This window comes from Lepidochelys olivacea, assembly GCF_965140295.1.
Source record: "Lepidochelys olivacea isolate rLepOli2 genome assembly, chromosome: 10".
Taxonomy (NCBI): Eukaryota; Metazoa; Chordata; order Testudines; family Cheloniidae; genus Lepidochelys; species Lepidochelys olivacea.
The window spans coordinates 55,572,405-55,592,169 of record NC_140420.1 but is presented as its reverse complement, the minus strand read 5'-3'; the positions used below and the strand labels follow the sequence as shown (position 1 = coordinate 55,592,169).

The following is a 19,765-nucleotide window of genomic DNA, read 5'->3' as shown; positions in this document are numbered from 1 at the left end:
GCACTGCTTGCAGAGAGGGGCAGCGTGTGGAGCCATGTGCCGCCTATCCCCCAGGGGCGCATTGGCGGTTTCCAGGAGTGGCGTGAGGTTGAGGTAGGCAGGGAGCCTGCCTTAGTGGCAGCCACGCTGCACTGCCGACTGGGAGCTCCTGAAGGTTAGTGCTGCCCAGCGGGAGGCCGCACCCCAACCCCCTCCCAGAGCCAGCACCCCAAACTAGCTCTGAGCCCCCTCCTGGAGCCAGCACCCCATACCCCCTCCTGCACCCCAAACCCCCTCCTACACCCCAAGCCCCAGCCCTGACCCCACTTCCAGAGCCAGCACCCCATACCCCCTCCTGCACCATAACCCCCTTCCCCAGTCCAGAGCTCCCTCCTGAACCCAAACTCCCTCCCAGAGCTTGTACCCCTCACTCCCTCCTGCACCCCAAACCCCTGTCCCAGGCTTAGCCCAGATTCCCCTCCCACACTGCAAACCCCTCAGCCCCAGCCCAGAGCCTGCACCCCCTCCCAAACCACTTTCCCAGCCCAGTGAAAGAGAGGGTGGGGGAGAGTGAGTGACGGAGAGAGTGGGGTGGGGCTTTGGGGAAGGGGCAGGGCCTCAGGGAAGGGAAGTGGTAGATCCTGGATTGCCCTTAAATTCAAAAAGTGATCTTGGGTGTAAAAGGGTTGGAGACCACTGCTTTAGCTGGTCTAGCTGCCACTAGAGGGGGACAGAGTGCCACAGCAAGCCGGCATAGGTTACATCCATCTCCAGTGGGGCACAGTGTATGTAAAGGAGGAGAGGGAAAATCCACTCTTGAAAAGGACCCTTTTAAAAATCCACTCATTCAGGAGGAAAGGTAAATGAGAAATCAAAGCTCACAGAGACAAAAAGTACAATGGGATGACTAAATATTTTACATGGCAGGTAGATCTTCCTCTAAGACCTAATGTGTTTGGTTTGTTTTAGAAGAAATTAAAAATTGCTGACTGTCTTTAAAGTCCAAAGGGCTAAAGCTGATAGGGATTTCACTTGTCAGAATGATTTTTAAATGAGAAGGTCAAATCTACCTTTAAAAGTTATCACCCTAGAGTTATGCCAAAATATAAACCTGGATGGAAAGAAAGAATACTTTGACTAAGGAGAATTTGAAAACAATAGCATCATCCCAGGAAATAATCTAAATAAACTTCTGAGAGACACTAAAGATTATCCTGACAATATGTCTGGCAGTCATAAATGGCATAATAAATATCAAACAAAGCCATAGGGCTGATTTAGCATCTAAGATTACATTATAAGATCAATACCTAATCAAAACGATATATTTACGCCTTCTAAACTTTGTCTAGCCCTCACTGTACATTTTTATTTTTGTTTTAACTGGTATGAGCTAAAATCCAGGAGACAGAGTTACGATCTAGATGGGGGTGGGGAGGAAGGATTCATCAAGCTACGGTAACCACTACTACACCGATGAGGAAATCAAAGTGTTAATATGGGGTACTGTAGCCTCTTGTAGAAGGTACTGTTTATCTCTTTATGTGTTCAACTCTGGATGACTCATCAAAAGGCACTTCCACAATAAAAACAGTGGGATGGATGAATTTTGAGCACTGAACATTTCTTCTTTAGTAGAGTATTAAAGGGTCACACTAAGTTTCCTAATGTTTTATGATTTGTTACTCCATTTTGACTTTGACAGACGAGACCTGCCAGCTGAGATCCTCACCTCCCCATTCTGGGCCCTTAATGCCACCCAGAAGGGCTGGAGTGACATAAATGGCCTTAGAAGCTCTGTATCTGTAAAGATAATGATTCCCCCCATGCATAAACGGTGGAAGACAGCTATTATAATCCCTGCTCCATAGACGACTCGTGCCTCTTCATGGGGGGTGGGCGGGGGGCACAATCTAAACTAGAGAACATGTGACCACCCTACATTCCTCCTCTGCCCAGCAATCTCCCTGCCCTGCGCTCAGCCAGGGGCTGCCGCACTCTCCCTGCCCCACCAGAGTTACGTGGGGGGAGGGGCCCTGTCCTTCTCCTGCTGCGCCTCCCCTCTGGCACATTTCTGGCTTGCTCAGCCCCTGACCCCCAGCAGACAGGCCTGGGCAGGGAGCAGAGGGGACAGGGTGGCCTGCCGCCCCAGCCAGGCTCTCTCTCAGGCAGCTACTGCGCTGCACAGAACAGTGACCAAAACAGCTGGCATGAAAAGTGGCTGGTCCCACCCCTTCCACTCCCTCCCTGGGCCTGGATGCCAGGGACAGAGGCTGAACATGCCAGGGGTAAGCACAGCAGAAGAAAGAAGCCCCTCCCCTCCCCAAACGGCATGACCCCACAGACCACCCATCCCCCGCATCATCTATGCCCTGCTCTGTCAGAGACCGCACCACAGTACACAGTGCTGTGGAGATTTCAGGCAGCCCTCATGGCCATCTAAGTTCCACCAGGGGATTCTCCTGCCTCCAGAGCAGCCCAAGATTGGGATGGTGCAAAGATCCCACCTTAGCCCCCACTACTCCTGACTATGAGTTCTGTATTACACAGCATAGAATCTCACCTTAGTGTTGCCAATTTTTGTTGGATGTATTCCTGGAGGTTTCATCACATGACATAACTTTTAATTAAAGACTTTAATTCCCATAGACTCCAGGACAACCCTGGAGGGTTGGCAACCCTACCTTTCACATTTGAAAGAGAAGGGTCGGTGATAACAGGGTCATGCTCAGGACTTACTGTATCATCACTCAGACACCTGTCAAGTATAATTTTCAAGCTCTCAAGCAGAAGAGAGTTACCAAATGGGAAAAATCTGAGAATATAAAGTTAAGGGAAACTAGAATTAAAGTAACAAAAGGCTTCTGGGTTTTAGGAAAAAATATGGACTTTTCTACTCCACTGACTAATGGTTAATTGAGCAACTGTTATGTGTATGCAAATAGTCTCTATTTTAAAATTTAGATGTTAGAAACACTATTTCTAATATTTATGAAAGTTACTGGGATTGGTAAAGTCCTCTTTATTTGCAAGAGAAATATGACACAGGTAGCAGCAGTACAAACCTCTCCCGTCATTCCACCCATGTGGACCATGGAAATTTTTGTACAATTTGAGTAGCTACCATTCTTATTAGCCCTCAGTTAGAGACAGGTACGTACACACTCCCTGAAGTATAATTTGTTTACATTTCTGTTAATCTAGTGATGAACGTGATTGCAAAAACCCATCTTTAAGAGTACTGATTTCACTGAAATAGCTCTTTCCTTTCTCTCTCTTTTTGCTTCCTCATTAATTTTGAGTAGTTCCACACCTCTGTCAAATAGTCCTTCTCTAAGCAAATGTCATCTTACTTAAAAAAGAAAACTAACTACCACCATTAATAGTGTGGATTAAATAGGCAGGTTTTGATGTTGTGTCAACAGCTATTTATGACCTCAGTTTTCATAGGTATTTTATTAAGCTGGATAAGACATTGATTTTTCTATTTGCTGTTGTCAGGCAACTCTTACTGAAAAGCCATGACTCAGGCAACATACCCAGAAGTGCTGTTTATAGGCTAGAGTAGGATGAAAATGATGGAAATGTCAAAGAATAGGTATTATTTCATAGAAGTAAACTATTACCTTGGAAATGGGAATACCCAGTCATTCATGATCTTCACAAGAATTGAAAGAATGCTCCCTTTTTTTTTTTTTTTTTTTTAATTTTATCCTACATGTCTGGCCAAAGTAAATTGTAGAACTTACCCAATCCGGACAGAAATCAGAACCTGGACAAGCATTTTGGTTCATTTTTTAAAATATCCTCCGTTTACTCTTGCCCCAGTGTGTTTTTGATTGTGTTCTCATCTAATGGTTCTGTGTTGAGACTCTGAATTGATGGCAAATCAGATTATTGGCATGGTTGGCTTCTAAAATATCCAACTAACATCTGATGGGAGGTAAGCAGAGGTGAAAAATAATGACTTGCACACCCAGGAAGGCTGGAGAGAGTTCACAATTGAAAAAGAAACTTTCAGACTTCCAATTCTGGGTGACACCACTGGCCATATTGTCTGCTGTAGTGAAGCAGTGTGGAATTTACTAAAGCCAAGCAAAGTGAATAAGCAACAGCAAATATTTTATACAGACTAATAAAGACTTCCAATAATATGTGCAGCACAGCAGCGTACTCCTGGTATAAGCACAAAGCTGTGAGAAGATTTGCTGAGATGGAAATGAGAAGGAATTTCACCCCACTGAGGGTTGGTTTTGACAACGGAAGCCTGGGCATAGCATTGTTTTTACAAAAGAACATGGGGCGAGGGATGGGGATATAGTACACTAGAAGAAGTTTTGCCTTTTAATCATGAGGGCTACTGAACCAATGACTGGAGTGAATAGAGCAGTTATATTTTCATTTCTAGATATCGGGAGAGAGAGTAAATTTAATCTGCAGTTTACAAATAACAATGGAAAGAGGTGCGGCAGAGAGAATTACAGAACATACAGCCCTGTCTGGCACTCCAACTGTTACCTTCAGGCCCTCGGCTTTCCAGGCACAACAGTGGGGATGAGAAGTCCAAGATCTGTAACTTACCAGATGCACTTCTGACCCCTTTCAGTCCCTCCCAAGTGCACCCCTCAGGTGACAGGCCTGACTTCCTGCACCTTACTCTGGGTGGAACCAAGTGATCCCACAACTCTTCAGTTGGATCTCCGGGCTGTAGAGTGGGCCTTAGCTCCACAGTGCCTCTGATAGATAACAGGTTTCAGAGTGGATAGATGAGGGATCCTATACCTTGGGATAAGAGAATCTCCCCATCTTCCCCAAAGCCAAGTTCCCTTCTTCCTACCTGCTGCGAGTAGGCAAGTAGCATTTCCTCCCTTAGCCCTCTCAGAGTCATGTACATTTTGACAGTAGTCTGAGAGTTCCCCTACCCTCTCAGACACTGCTTTCCCTACAAACAGTTGCTTTACACTTATCTGGAGCTTTTCCAACCTTTGAGCAGGTACCATAATTTGGCAGTATTCTTTACTTGATGCCCCTTCTCCCAGGGAGGTTTTGGCTTACAGAGCTTTTCAGCTGTGCCTCAATTTCCCCACTTCCAGACAGAATTGTGGCCACAACCATGCTCAGCTCTGCCTCTTCCCTAGAGAGGCAGGCAGTTAGCCCCCTTGGTCATGGGATCTGGATTGAATGGGTTTGCTTCTGAGCTTGTTTGGCTCAAACCCATTATATTATTTGCCAACACCACATCAAAAGGAATATCCTCCAAAAACCCCACTGTCAAGATGCCAGGACCTTCTTTGGTGTGCATCAGAACTCAGGCCACTAGCATGCCAGTAGGGTTCACCACAGGGAATCCCACCTTTCACCCACACATTTGTCAGCACTTGCTGAGTCTGAATGGAGTTTGAATAAACTGTTAAATGTGCTAATGTCCTGTCAGCTCAATGTCTCCCCATTTATTCTCACCTCCCAATTCTATTCGGGATCTGACTGTATGGTGCTCTCCAGGGTACAAGACACATGTACTGTACATTCCCTCTGTATCTGCACTCACGGTTAGCCTGATGCACTGACGGGATAGTGTCATAGCCTCCTTCTGGCTGAGCTTCCAGAAAGTTAATCTGCCATGGTGAAGTGCCAGGTCCTTGATTTATGGTCACTTGACAGCTTATCCACTTGTGCCCCATCCCCTGACAGGTATAACATCTCAGTTGCTTGAGACCTTTCCTTGAGGGTCAGCTTGGAGCTCTAACTCCCCATGGCTTGATTTTGCTCACTTCTCACCCCGGTGAGCACCCTCATGTCTCTCCATCTGTTCTAACCTGACAAGGTCATACATTGCATCTGTGGCAGTGACTGCCATGCACACTGCCCTATTTGCAGAGGTAATCAGTCCTTCATCTGGTTTGCTGCCTCCATATAAGTTACACCTTTGTGCTTTGGCACCCCAAAAAAAACCTTTCCTATTGGCCTCAGGTCCAATTTAAGGAGCAGAACTGGCTCAAATCACAAGCCTTCTCAAAGGAAGTGAGATCAGGATCACTATAGCCCCTCTCTCTTGAAATCAGGGCAACAATTTAGCATCTATGCCCCTTGTGGAATTGGCATTCCATGTTCCTTTCCTGCTTAATGGGACATTAAGAAATTAAGGTACAAGATGTCCAATTAACAAAGAAGAGGAATAAAAAATATTACTAAAGATAAAGCAAGAGGGAAAGTGGTTTATAACTTTTTTGGGGAGAAGAAAAGTACAGGTAAGGAAAATGAGTCACAAACAGCTCCCTAAAAAGCAGTTAGTGGACAAGTGTGGAAAAACAGGATTTTACCCTAAACAGCTTTAAAAAGTCTGAGGGGATTGAGCTGTTGTGATAGGTGCAGGGAGCTAGGTCTTTCCCACAGAGGTGAATGATGCAGTTCAACCACTCTGGGACTGGATCTCTAGGCAACAGATCCCATTTCCCAATTGTGTTAACACAACAGCTGTGTTTGGCACCCTTTTCCTCCGAGAACCTGTGACATTGGCTGATTAAAGTGACACAAAAACAGCTTCTTCAAAATAAAACATTATTCATTCACCCAATGGTACAAAGGTAAGATGCCTTTTTTGTACACTTCCCCTAACCTACAACCTATCTTTGCAAGCATTTGTAATTTGTAAGTGTTTTATGGTTAATTATTTAACTGAAAATAAACTAACATAAATGATTCCATTAAACACTGTGAACCTGTGGTTCTTCTGGGGAAAAAAAGAGAGAATCTTTAGGTTTAAATATATGCCAATGAAGCAGAACGGCTTTTAATAAAAAACACATTGTTTTCTCATGAGCAAAAGGAGCTTTTAAAAGGGGAGATGTATAATGGTTTGAGATGTCTACAACAGTTTTAAAACCCTTCTTTATGGCTGATATTTTTTCAAAAAGATAGCAGGGTCCAATTGTGCAGCCATATTCATGTTCAGAATATGGCTGCACATAAGTGCTGCTAACCAATATGACTAAGAGTTGCACAATCTGGCCATTTATGAGGGGGAGAATAATTACTGGACAAGATTAAAAATGTCTGATTAGATTATTTTGCAATCAAATGACACAAAATTCATTTCACAGGGCCCACTTCTTACTTAGGCAATTCTTCCATTGCTGGTATTGAGAATTTTGCCTGAGTAAGGACTGCATGATTGGGCCCTATAGTGTTTCAAAGCATGTTGTCAAGAAGAGCTCATGAATAAGAAAACTGTACTGAATTCCTGGTTTGAATATGAGATTGTGAGCCCCATTGTACACCCATTAATCATGTCAGATTATTAACAAGTGGGAGCTTTGGAATGCCAAAAAATTGATATGATAACTGCTTCTGCTGTGAAAATACATAGAGACGGGCTGCCTGTCTGAGCTTTAATTTAGTGCTATTTCTATTCACAATTGGGATCTATGCACTGAAACCTTCCCGTGTAGTAATGGAGATTGCACTGCAGTTATTGATGCCATGTGTCATGTAGCAGTAATACATTGTGGAGTGCTTTTCCAAGTCACTTCTCAGACCAAAGTCGCATCAAGAGAATGATTTCAGACAGGCACAGGGCACTAACACTCACAGTATTTAATTGATGCTGTACCTTTCCGTTCAAGTATTAGGCTATGTCTACACTACTCAGCTTTTAGCGACAGGACTGTGTCACCACGGCCGTGCCGCTAAAAATCGTGCAGTGTAGCTGCTGTTTGTTGGATCTCCTGCAGACAAAAAACTTAGAGGGAACTAGCTGCAGACCACCTGAATGGATCTGTCTGAGGACCACAGTTTGAGAACCTCTGATCTACATGATTAATAGTTTTCTTATTAAAAAATAGAGCCTCATACCTGTTCTTGTGGCCATTTCTGTCTGTCTTCTGGAGTTCTTGACTTTGTTTTAAAACCTCTAGGCATATCTCCAACATGCTTTGAAGAAGGTGGAATATTCAATGATTTTGGCCTCCCTTCATGTCTGTTGGTACTATGACCAGCATCACCTTTTGGACAAGTCTCTTTATAGTCATTTTGCACATTTTCAGTCCCGCCATGATCAGGGCTCATTTCTGTTGTACTGTTAATGCTGCTCATACTCATGCTCATTTTAATCTCAGCTACAATCTGGTCAATGTCTTCTTCCTGCTCCTCCAACTCAGCATCTTCTTTCCTTGAATGGTAGGGCGACATCCCATGAGTGTTTCCATTAGCTTCTGGTGGATAATAATCCTGATAGCTTTCTTCATTTTGACAGTATTGTATGTTTTCTTCTTGGTCTTGAATTTCCAGAGAAGATACTTCATCCTCCAAAATCTGAACACAGTTATCTTGGTAGTCTTGCCCTTCTGTCACTTCACTTTCATCATGGTGTTGGATGTTAGCTTCTGTCCATTCTTCTTCCACAGCTTCTTGACATTCATCAGTTTCAATTTGGTGTTCTTCATGAGGTACATACTCTTCCCCATTGCAGTCCATTCCTTCCAGATAACTGTCATCCTCTGGACAGTACCTAATATAGTATGTGATCCCTTCCTCTTCCTCTGGCAGGCCTTCATCATAGTCCTCCTCTTCAGAGGTATTATTCACATAATCAGAGCTGGAATCGCCATCTCCACTATTATCATTGCACTCGTGTTCCACAGGGGTAGGGCTACCTTCTCTGATAGCTGTTAGCTCTGCCTCCTTTGCTATGTAATCTTCACTAGGCAGGTCATTTTCCTCACTTTCAGGCTCCCTATGGTGAGATAAAGTAGGGCAAGGTATCACCCTGTGATCCAGCATGTTGGTTGTAGTGCTTTGACGTTTCCTGTTTGCCATAGCCGACTTCTTAGGTGACAATCATTTCTGAGCAATTACTGTAAGGAAGAGGGAAAAAAACACATTCAGAAAAAGGTCATCAGCAGGGATCAGAGTGATGCTAATGGGAAACAATGAAACTGGTACATTTAATTTGGTATAAAACAACTACTTACAAAAACACTCTCATAAACTATACCATCAAAACTACACTCAATGTAGTCAAAAGGAAAGTTAATGGAGTTGTGCTGGATGAACCCAGGTGTAACAGTGATCAGAATCTGGCCCATTAGTATATGCATAAACAGTAACAACATAAAATAAGAGAAAACCAGTGATGAAAATAGTTATAGAAGTCACAAAACTCAAAAGGAGGTAACACCTTCACCTAGACAGGTAATTCTGCAACTCTCTATTAGACTTTTCCTGTACAGAATCTTTTCTATGTGGAAGATAATGAGTAATTTCAACACCATTTTTTTTCTGGGTGGGGGAGAGTTCTGTGAGAGTATTTATATGTGGTACTCTTGGGGGAATTCTGTAGCACTGCACACGTACAGAATTCATGTCTCCCGCAGAACGTACATTCTGCTGGAGAGATGCTGCAATTATACCTTTCGTCAACTGGGGACTGCTGTGGCACCAGAAGAGAGAGCAGTTGGCTCACAAGCAGGAGCAGGGAGGGGTCAGAGGCTGCCTTCCTCAAAGGGCTAGGTGTGGAGGCACAGAATATGGGGGGGGGGATACAGGGCTGCTGGGGCGGTTACACAAACTGGGTTTCAGAAGGGTTAGTGGGAGGAACAGAGTGGGGCATGGACACAGGAGCTAGTGGGTTGACATTGAGCCAAGGGCTGAATGAGAGTGGGGCTGCCAGGCCACATGGGGACAGGAGGAAGAGGGCTGCAGGGAAACATAGGGACAGATGTGCCTGACTAAGTGAGAGAGGCTAGGGGGCCAGTCAGGGTCTGCATGGGGGAGGCTCCCCAACTCTCTAACAATCCCTCCTCCTGCAAAAAACTCCCACCCACATCCAACAATCCTCCAGGTTCACTCCCAGGCTCCTTCCCTCTCCCTCAGCTCCTCCTTTACCCCTAACTGCCACAAGCCTTTGCACTGCTTCTGAGGGATACAGGAAATAAGTTTCTGTATTGTAGTTTAAATGATTACTCCAAGGTCTGTATTAATATGCCTACTAAGGAATCTATTTGTCAAAAAACATTTCCTGAATCTTTTGTTGTCTGTATTGTTACATGCTGACAGGTATTTTGAAATAAATTACCAAAATAATTCAAACTAGCATGATTATATTGTGTTATTTTGATAAATAAAATATGCAGAGTTTTGCAGAATTTTAAAATATTGTGCACAGAATTTTTAATTTTTTGGCGAGGAATTCCCGCAGGAGTAATATAGAAAACTGACTTGTATATTTATTGAATTCTATTGTATTTGCAAGAGGAACACACAGGTTTATAGGGTTTTTAAGCTATATTCATATACACATTTGTATTTTTAAAATATTGTTAATATTAGGCAACCAACATTTTAAAAATAATCTCTTGGATACTGAAAGGAAGAGACAAACAGAAAGCCCTACAATTATGTGTTAAATATATTTCAATACTGATGAATATGCTACAGGAATGTTTAAATCAATCTTAGAAATTAATCCCAAGCTTCAAACATGGGGGTTCCCCCCTCAAATCCTTTTCCCAGCAATGAGTCATAGAATGACCCTCAGCAATAAAGCAATTAACATTACCTTCTCAACAGACAAATCAGGCATTCCTTCAATGCATTCCGTATTTACTTAAGATCAGACCGAGCTCCCATTGAAGCTGGGTGGGAAGACTCCATTAATTTGGGAGTGGGATTAGGCATTAATTAAACATTACTCACTGCTTCTTTTTTTCCACAGAAAAAACTAAAGCATCTTCATAAAACCAGAGCAATATCAATAATTTGGTGTTTTCTGAGACCCACCACCTGAATTTGTATCAAACAGGATCCAAGTAGTGTTGAAAGACAATTTGTTTTCAAACAATTAAACCTATACACATGGGAAAAAATCACAGACACATTAATTACTTCCACTAGTGCCTATTCACATTTAACTGAATATTTTACTTGTCTAAATACTGATTTCAACAACATACTATAGAATTTGTTTATATAAGCTGCATATCATTTTGATATATCTGGTAAGGGCAAGAGGAAAGTGGATAACACTAGAGGTGTGTGGCACCAGTGTTAAACTATTAGACTTGAAGTTTCTGGCTACGTTACATCATTCTCATCTCTGACTTCTTTCAGCATAAGCATTTCTCTGTTGTTGCCTACCTCACTCCCACTACACACGTCATTGTTGTCTCAAGCTGATGCAGTTGATTAAAACAGGTGAAGTGAACCTTGCTGATCTTCACCTGTTTAGAGTTAATTTAATTTAGATCATCACACCTACTTCTGAAATTATGCCTTTTACCACAGAGATATTTCAGCCACCAACATGATCATGATCATGTCTAGTTAAGTAATCATATAATCACCTATGTGCATGCACATAGCAACAAGACAACTGCACAGAAACAGCAGCTGCATAAATGGAAAATTCTTACAAAACATAAGAAGTGTCAGAGAAAAAAAATACTGAAGCCAGCTGGCACTATATATCTAAAAACTGATTGTTTAGGTCATGTATAGCATTTACATCTGCAAGCGAGCAGGCAGGATAACTCATTCCCGGCTATTCCTCAACTGAGTTATCAAACGGGTCATAAAAATTCCCAAATCATAGCATATTTTATATTATAGGTACCAAATCCAGAGCCCTGGCACATCCACAGGTTGGAGGCCAGTGGTACTATATAGCCAGCCAAATTCTCCTTGGGGCAAGGATGGTCCAGCTCTAGGACTGGGGAAGATTAGAGACACCAGTGATGGGAAAAGATTTTAAGAAGCCCCAGACATGTGCCGTATTTCCCAAAGTGCTTGCTGCCTAACACCCAAGGAGATTAAATAAACAATATTAGCCCAAACGGCAATATCATCACTGATAGTTTTAAAAGACAGCTGAGAATCAGGAGTGAACATCCTTACGCAATTTATTCCAGTGCTTAACTATCCTGATAGTTTTTCCTAATGTCCAACCTAAACTGCCCTTGTTGCAATTTAAGCCCAACGCTTCTTGTCCTAATCTCAGAGATTAAGGAGAACAACTTTTCTCCTTCCTCCTTGTAACAACCTTTTATGTACTTGAAAACTGCTATCATGTCCCCCCTCAGTCTTCTCTTCTCCAAACTAAACAAACCCAATTTTTAAATCTTCCCTCAGAGATCATGTTTAATCACCTTTAATCATTTTTGTTGCTCTTCTCTGGACTTTCTCCAATTTGTCCACATCTTTCCTGAAATGTTTTTCCCAGAACAGGATACAATACTCCAGTTGAGGCCTGGGTATAGTGGAAGAATTCTTGTGTCTTGCTTACAACACTCCTGCTAATGCAGGGGTCTCAAACACAAATTACCTTAGGGCCAGTGCCAGTCCTCAAATCCTCCCAGCAGGCCAATAATGTTACTGAAAATGGTGTTCAGAAAAGAAAATGTTTATACTGTATATTTTATTTCTAATTTCTTAGAAATAATAAAACTGTCATACAACTTTATACAATTCTTCACTTGCCAGAGAGTTTTTAGTGTTTGCCAGACACCTGGCAACGCTTCAGTTCTGTCAGTTTGTTTATGCTGGCCTCAGTGACTGAGCAGTTGAAACCTTCAGGATTGCAGCAAGGTGGGCATCAGATAGTTGTGTTCGGTATTCTGACTTGTTTATATTCATTGTGGAAAAAGTGATGCTGCCTCCATGGCTGACTCTGCCCGGCGACAAGTGATGGTATCTCTGTCCCTCTCCCCCAGCCAATGGGAACTGCGGGCGGGGCAGCACCTGCAGCAGACAGAGCCTACAGCGTGGCTGCATATATCTCTCCTCCGTGGGCCGCAGTGGGGAGGTTCTCAGGCTGATGATAGCCCGCAGGCCAGGACTTTGCACAGGACCCCTGTGCTAATGCATCCCAGAATGATGTTTGCTTTTTTTTTTTTGGTAACAGTGTTACTCTGTTGACTCATATTTAGCTTGTGATCCACATTATAGTAGCTCCATCTAGGTCGTATTTCCCTAGTTTGTTCATGAGAAGGCTATTTGAGACAGTATCAAAAAAGGCCCCATCTACACTGGCAAGTTTTTGCGCAGTAAAGCAGCTTTCTATGCTGTAATTCCCGAGGTGTGCACGCTGTCAAGCCCCTTAGTGCACAGAAACTGCACAGTTGTAGTGCTCCAAACAAACCACCCCAACGAGAGGTGTACAGCTTTCTGTGCCGGGGCTACAGGGCTGTGGTGCCAGTAGACACCGTGGCGATGACAGGGCTGCAATTGGCCTCCGGGAGGTGTCCCACAATGCCTGTTCTCACCTCTCTGGTCATCGGTTTGAACTCTACTGCCCTGCCCTCAGGTGACCAACCGTCAGCCCCACCCCATACATTCCTTTGCAAATTTGAAAGTCCCCTTCCTGTTTGCGCAGTGATGCGTGCAGTGGTCTCAGCGCATCTTTCCAGGTGGCCAGGCCTGCTCCACGCACCAGGTGATCCCCAGCTTGGAGCACTGCCAAGCTGCTGGACCTCATCAGCATTTGGGAAGAGGAGGCTGTGCAGTCCCAGCTGCGCTCCAGCCATAGGAATTATGATACCTATGGATAGATTTCACGACACATGATAGAAAGGGGACATGACCAGAAGACATTGCAGTGTAGGGTAAAAGTGAAGGAACTGCGGAATGCCTACAAGGCGCAGGAGGCAAACCGCTGCTCCGGTGCTGTGCCCATGCGCTGCCGGTTCTACAAAGAGCTGAACGCGATAGTTGGCGGCGACCCCACTTCCACTGCAAAGGCCCCTGTGGATACTTCATTGGCTCACGTGCCAGCCAAGAATGGACCGAGCCTGGAGGAGGAAATCTTAGACAAAGACGGGGCGGGGGAGGGACCCAGAGGCAGAGAATGGCTCAGAGATCAGAGATGCAGGCAAACAGGAGCTCTTTTCTACCCCAGAGGAGCCTAGCCAGTCACAACGGTCGTATCTTGGTAAAGCGCAAACAGGAGAGGAGGCCCCTGGTAAGTGGATCTGATTTTGGGAATTGATGAAGCAATTTGTTGGGGGCAGGAGGGGTGCAGAAAGCAGGCTTGTCTCCCACTGCATGCCTATTCTGAGCAGCGGAACAGGCTGTTGATTGACTCCCTCACTTCACAGGAATCTCCCTCAGAGATCTCCAGGAAACTCTCATGGAGATACTGGGCAATCCGCTGCTGCAGGTTCCTTGGCAGAGCTGCTTTGTTTCTTGCCCCATTAATGGTAACATTCCCATACCATTGTGCCGTCATGGGCAGGGGGAGACACAACACACCATTCCTGCACACAAGCGAGCTGCATAGGAGCCAGAGAGGAAGCCGCAGGCTTGGAGAAGACCCTCCCTTGATTCCTTCTTCTCCCTCAGCAGCGAGATATATTCCATAATGATCACATCCTGTGGAAAGTGTGGGGACAGGAAAGATTATCAAGCCCCCCTAAAGTGCTGGCTCTCCCCAAGAGCCACATGCCCAGTGTACATCAGGGTTCGGGAAGACTGATTTACCCTGCCCCTGTGGCTACTCACCATTTTGAGGGTCTTGTGGCTCATGTGTGCTTGCCTGGGGTCAGCCAGTTAGTGACAGGTACGTGAGTAAAACACAGCCAGCAAAGCACTGAATCAGTGCTGTCTGTGTCGCAAACAATACTGCTTCCGTAAAATGTTGTTTTTAAACTTCACAGAGATGACCTTGGGAGCCCAGCCTCCCTTATCGGTGGCAGAATGGCTGCACAGAATTAGAAAGCGGCAACGAAGATTTAAGGAGGACTTTCTCCATGAGGTTATGATGCACCCTGCTGCTGAGAAACAGGAACTGAAGGAGTGGCGGGATAGAGAGAATGTGGCACACCAGAAAGAAGCCACAAAGCGGCTCTTAAACATTATGGAGCGTCAAGTGGACACACCCTAGGAGATACTAGCTCTTCAAACCGAGCAGCTCCTTGCCCACCCGCCCCTGCAGCCGCTGTCACAAAACTTTATCCCATGTGCCCCCCCCACACACACACACACCGCCCACACACTGTTCTCAACCTCCTGGCTCAACTCTCTACCCACAGCATTCCACTCCTCCCTCTTCACGGTCCAGCAGCATGGCCTCCCACTACCCACTGCACTCAACACCCATCCCTCTGCAGTTTGGCCCTGCTGAAGTACAGCACCCACTGAATTGTACGCCAGAGGAGAAGGTTGGGTATGATCCCTGGACATACACAATTCTGTAGCCGTCCCCAGACCCCTCCTCCTCCTTCCCTTTCCCCATCCCCATCCCTGCTGATGTATTTTTGTTGTTTGACTCTCTCCTCCAGTTGTTAGCTTTTAATAAAATAATTGTGTTGGTTAGAAAGCAATCTTTATTATATTAAGTGAAAGCAAAAAGAGCACTGCAAAGCAACATGTAATTATGTTAAACCCCCTTATTGCATCATATGCACCAGTAACCTCCTAGCATTACAAGCACTGCAATCCCGAGCATAGCAGCAAACATTAGTGGCTTTCGGGTTCAAATTGCTGCCTCAAGGCATCCCTGATCCTTATGGCCCTGCGCTATGCCCTCCTAATAGCCCTGGTCTCTGGCTGTTCAAACTCAGGCTCCAGGTGCTGAGCCTCTGCGGTCCAGCCCTGAGTGAAGCTTTCACCCTTCCTTTCGCAAATATTATGGAGTGTACAGCACGCGGCTATAAGCATAGGAGTATTGTAATCGGCTATGTCCAGCTTCCCATACAGGCATTGCTAGCAGGCTTTTAAACAGCCAAATGCACACTCAACAGGCATTCTGCACTTGCTCAGCCTGTTGTTGAACTGCTCCTTGCTGCTGTCAAGTTGCCCCATGTATGGCTTCATAAGCCATGGCATGAAGGGGTAGGCAGGGTCTCCCAGGATCACAATGGGCATTTCGACTTCTCCTACAGTGATCTTCTGCTCCAGGAAGAAAGTCCCTGCTTGCAGCTTCTTTAACAGGCCAGTGTTCCGAAAGATGCGTGTATCATGCACCTTTCCAGACCAGCCTGTGTTAATGTCCGTGAAACGCCCACGGTCCACAAGCGCCTGGAGAACCATTGAGAAATACCCCTTGAGATTAATATACTCAGTGGCTAGGTGGTCTGGTGCCAGAATTGGAATGTGCGTGCCATCTATCACCCGTCTGCAGTTAAGGAAGCCCATTTGTGCAAAGCCATCCACAATGTCATGCATGTTGCCCAGAGTCATGGTCTTTCAGAGCAGGATGCGATTAATGGCCCTGCACACTTCCATCAACACAACTCCAACAGTTAACTTTCCCACTTCAAACTGGTTAGCGACCGATCGGTAGCAGTCTGGAGTAGCCAGCTTCCACAGTGCAATTGCCACGCACTTCTCCAGTGACGGGGCAGCTCTCATTCTCGTGTCCTTGTGCCTCAGGGCTGGAGCGAGCTCATCACACAGTCCCATGAATGTGGCTTTCCTTATACAAAAGTTCTGCAGCCACTACTTGTCATCCCAGACGTGCATTGTGATGTGATCCCACCAATCAGTGCTTGTTTCCTGTGCCCAAAAGCAGCGTTCCACTGTGGTCAGCACCTCCATGAATGCCACAAGCGATCTCGTGTCGTAGCTACTTTGCATGGTAAGATCAATGCTGCAATCCTGTTGCCTTTGTAGTTAAAGGAATAACTCCACTGCCACTCGTGATGTGTTGGTCAGAGCAAGAAGCATACTGGTCAGCAGTTCGGGATCCGTTCCTGCAGTCTGAAAGAGGCAGGGTGCGCAGTATACAAACTGTTGAAAGATGGAGCCAAATGCAGACAGAAGCACAGGGATTGGTGAATGCAAAGCAATGCATCATGGGGTATTGGGACTAGACCCAAGATGCCCCATGACCCCCTCCGCCTTCCCACAAGTCTTAGCGGCAAAAGAGAAAGATATTTTGTGGGATAGCTGCTCAGAGTGCACCACTCCAAATAGCGCTGCAAGTGTGAACACTCTATTGCGCAGGCAGCTGTCAGTGTGAACACACAATAACGGTTTCCCTTCAGCGCTTTCTGAGTGGTGCTGTAACTGCCGGTGCTGTAACTTTGCCAGTGTAGACGCGCCCTTTCTAAACTGAAGATAAAACACATCTACTGCTCCTCCACCCCCAACTCACAAGGCTTGTTAACGTGTCAAAGAAAGCTATTAGGTTGGTTTGACACAATTTATTCTTGACAAATCCACGGTGTTACTTATCACCTTATTATCTTCTAGGTGTTTGCAAATTAATTGCTTAATTATTTGCCCTATTATCTTTCCAGGTACTCAAGTTAAGCTGACTGGTCTTTAATTCCCCAGGTTGTCCTTATTTCCCTTTTAATAGATGGGCACGATATTTGTCCCTTTTCTGTCCTCTGGAATCTCTCCCGTCTTCCTTGAGTTTTTGAAGATAATCACTAATGACTCAGATATCTCCTTAGTTAGTTCCTTGAATATTCTAGGATGTACTTCATCAGTCCCTGCTGACTTGAAGACATCTTACTTATCTAAGTAATTTTTAACTTGTTCTGCCCCATTAAGCCTCAAATCCTACCTCATTTTCACTGGTATTCGCTATATTAGACATCCAATCGCTGCTAAACTTTTTGATGAAAACTGAAACAAAAAAGTCATTTTGCACTCATGCCATTCCCACATTTTCTATTATTGTTTTTCTCCTCCATCATCGAGTAATGGGCCTACCCTGTCCTTGATCTTCCTCTTCTAATGTATTTGTAGAATGTTTTCTTGTTACCCTTTATGTCTCTAGCTAGTTTAATCTCATTATCATCTGATTTAATTGGCATCATAATTCTATCTAGTCCTCTACAAGGAATGACTCAAATGCTTCTGAGGAAGACTTTCTCTAGTCAATCTGCCACTACTTCTGTCTAGCCATTCACATCATGCCTCCCACTGTTTATTTGTACTCCATGCTATTATTAACTAGGCGTTGCCATCAAATCCTTGTATTAATGTACAGATTTCCTCAGAATTTTTTTAATATTATGCTGCTTGTGATTTGTATCGCTTGTTTAGGGAAGGAGATATAACTTCCATGCTGTGGCTCATTTCTGTTTACAACCTTCTCAGTTCAGTGGGATCAAATGAATTTTTAGAGCTAAAACAAGGAGCCTTGATTTAATATTATTTCACTCATTAGGAGATAGCAGAGACTCTAAGATGCCCTGGGTACAAGTTACTATTATCAATTGTGGCAAGTTCTATGGCCAACAATGGTTTTTCCATTACCTTTTAGATTACAGCTGATCATGCCCACATTTTAGCTCGGATTTTCTTGTCTATTTCCTTCTCAGTCTGGGAGCATTAAGTTATTTTGTTTGGGATGGACAGCTAGATCAACTGGATGTGGCTCATCTCGTTTCAAAGCAAATCCTGCAGATCAAACAAGTGCCATGGAATACCATGAATGCAGCTGAACTGGTACATGGACCAGGCAGGAAGGGACAGAATTAGGGGAGCCTATGCAAAAGGTTCACCCTCTGCATGGCAGAATATTCCTTGCATCCTAACGTGCAGTATATTTTAGAGATGGGACACATGTGGAAAGCCCATTAACAAACAGATCTTCAGGCCAAACCCACCTGCCACTAGAATGGATGAAGTATCTCTAAGGCTGCAGCAAAAGCCACAGAGAGTCAGTGGCCTGGGGACAAGAACCTGCGTTCCCACTCCCCATTTTTGACTAAATCCTAAGTCACTGACCTAGAAAATAGTAAGTAGCACTTATTGTGGTAACGCCAAACAGCCCCGTTGTGCTACGCACTGTATAAAAGTATAGAAAAACAGCATACACTGCCCTAAAGAACTTACCATGTTAAAGGGAAGCTGTAACAGAGAGATAACACAAAAAAGCAGGTTGGGGTTTTGGAAACAGCATAACAAAAAACAGGATGTGCAAAAGTCTTAGCCGATCAGTAGCAGTGATTGCAGCTCTCCAACTGCCTAGCCATTACCAAATTGAGGTTTACTGTATAAATTATGAGTTTTGAGGAGGGACTTTAAGGAGGATAAGCGACAGCTTTATGGATCCCCAAACACAGAAGATGGCAGGGGAAAAAGCACACAGGTGCTCCACAGAGAAGGCAACGAGACCACAATCAAGGGCACCATCATTGGCAGAGCAAAGGAATGAGTCAACATCTCAGTGAGCTGGTAAATCTGATAGATAAGGCAAGGCTAAATGGCGAAGGGTCTCAAAGGCAAGAGGCCATTTTTTCAAAGGCATTTAGGGACGTAAAGACACAGAAAGGAGCCTAGTGGGGTTTTCAAAAGTACCTAAGCAGGTTAAGCACCTAACTTCCATTGACTTCAACTGGGCTAGGCATCTAACCTGCTTAGGCCCTTTCAAAAATTGCACCAGATACTTAGCTGTAGCTTTTGGCAAATAAATACCGTTGTGTCTGATGTGGAATGGACAGGGAGTGAACCAGTCAGAGCAATGAGCCAGGAAGATAAACCTGGTAGCAGCATTTTGAATGGACTTAAGGAAGCAATGCAGCTGGCAACTAATTATTTGATTTCTAGATTGTCAGATATCTTTCTACCCATCTTGTGTGTATTTTTGTAATTATTTTTGAAAGGATTGGAAGTTAATACCACTCAAACAAGCAGATTCCAATTACAAATGATACCAGTGTGGCTCGTCCTACTGCATATATTTCAGTGCAGGATATACGTCTCAATGGCTATACTATATTCTTCTAGCTAGAATTAGTGGCACACGTAGTGTTAGTACAACAGCCATCTTATGCCACCTTTTAGCTTACGCCAAGCTAAATTAAAAATGCATGAAGTGCAATTAAAATCAGCTTCA

The 19,765-nt window shown here is 44.4% G+C and overlaps 1 protein-coding gene across 10 annotated transcripts in view; it reads right to left on the bottom strand.

The window, feature by feature from the left end:
- The window catches only part of APBA2 (amyloid beta precursor protein binding family A member 2), a 199,098-nt gene that overhangs the window by 73,336 nt on the left and 105,997 nt on the right, over positions 1 to 19,765 (bottom strand). For all 10 annotated transcript variants that reach the window (XM_084642435.1, XM_084642427.1, XM_084642428.1 and 7 more), the window contains one exon: positions 7,831 to 8,831. In XM_084642435.1, the coding sequence (XP_084498561.1) occupies positions 7,831 to 8,793 (963 nt within the window). In that variant the 5' untranslated portion in view covers positions 8,794 to 8,831. The remainder of the gene's footprint in view (positions 1 to 7,830; positions 8,832 to 19,765) is intronic.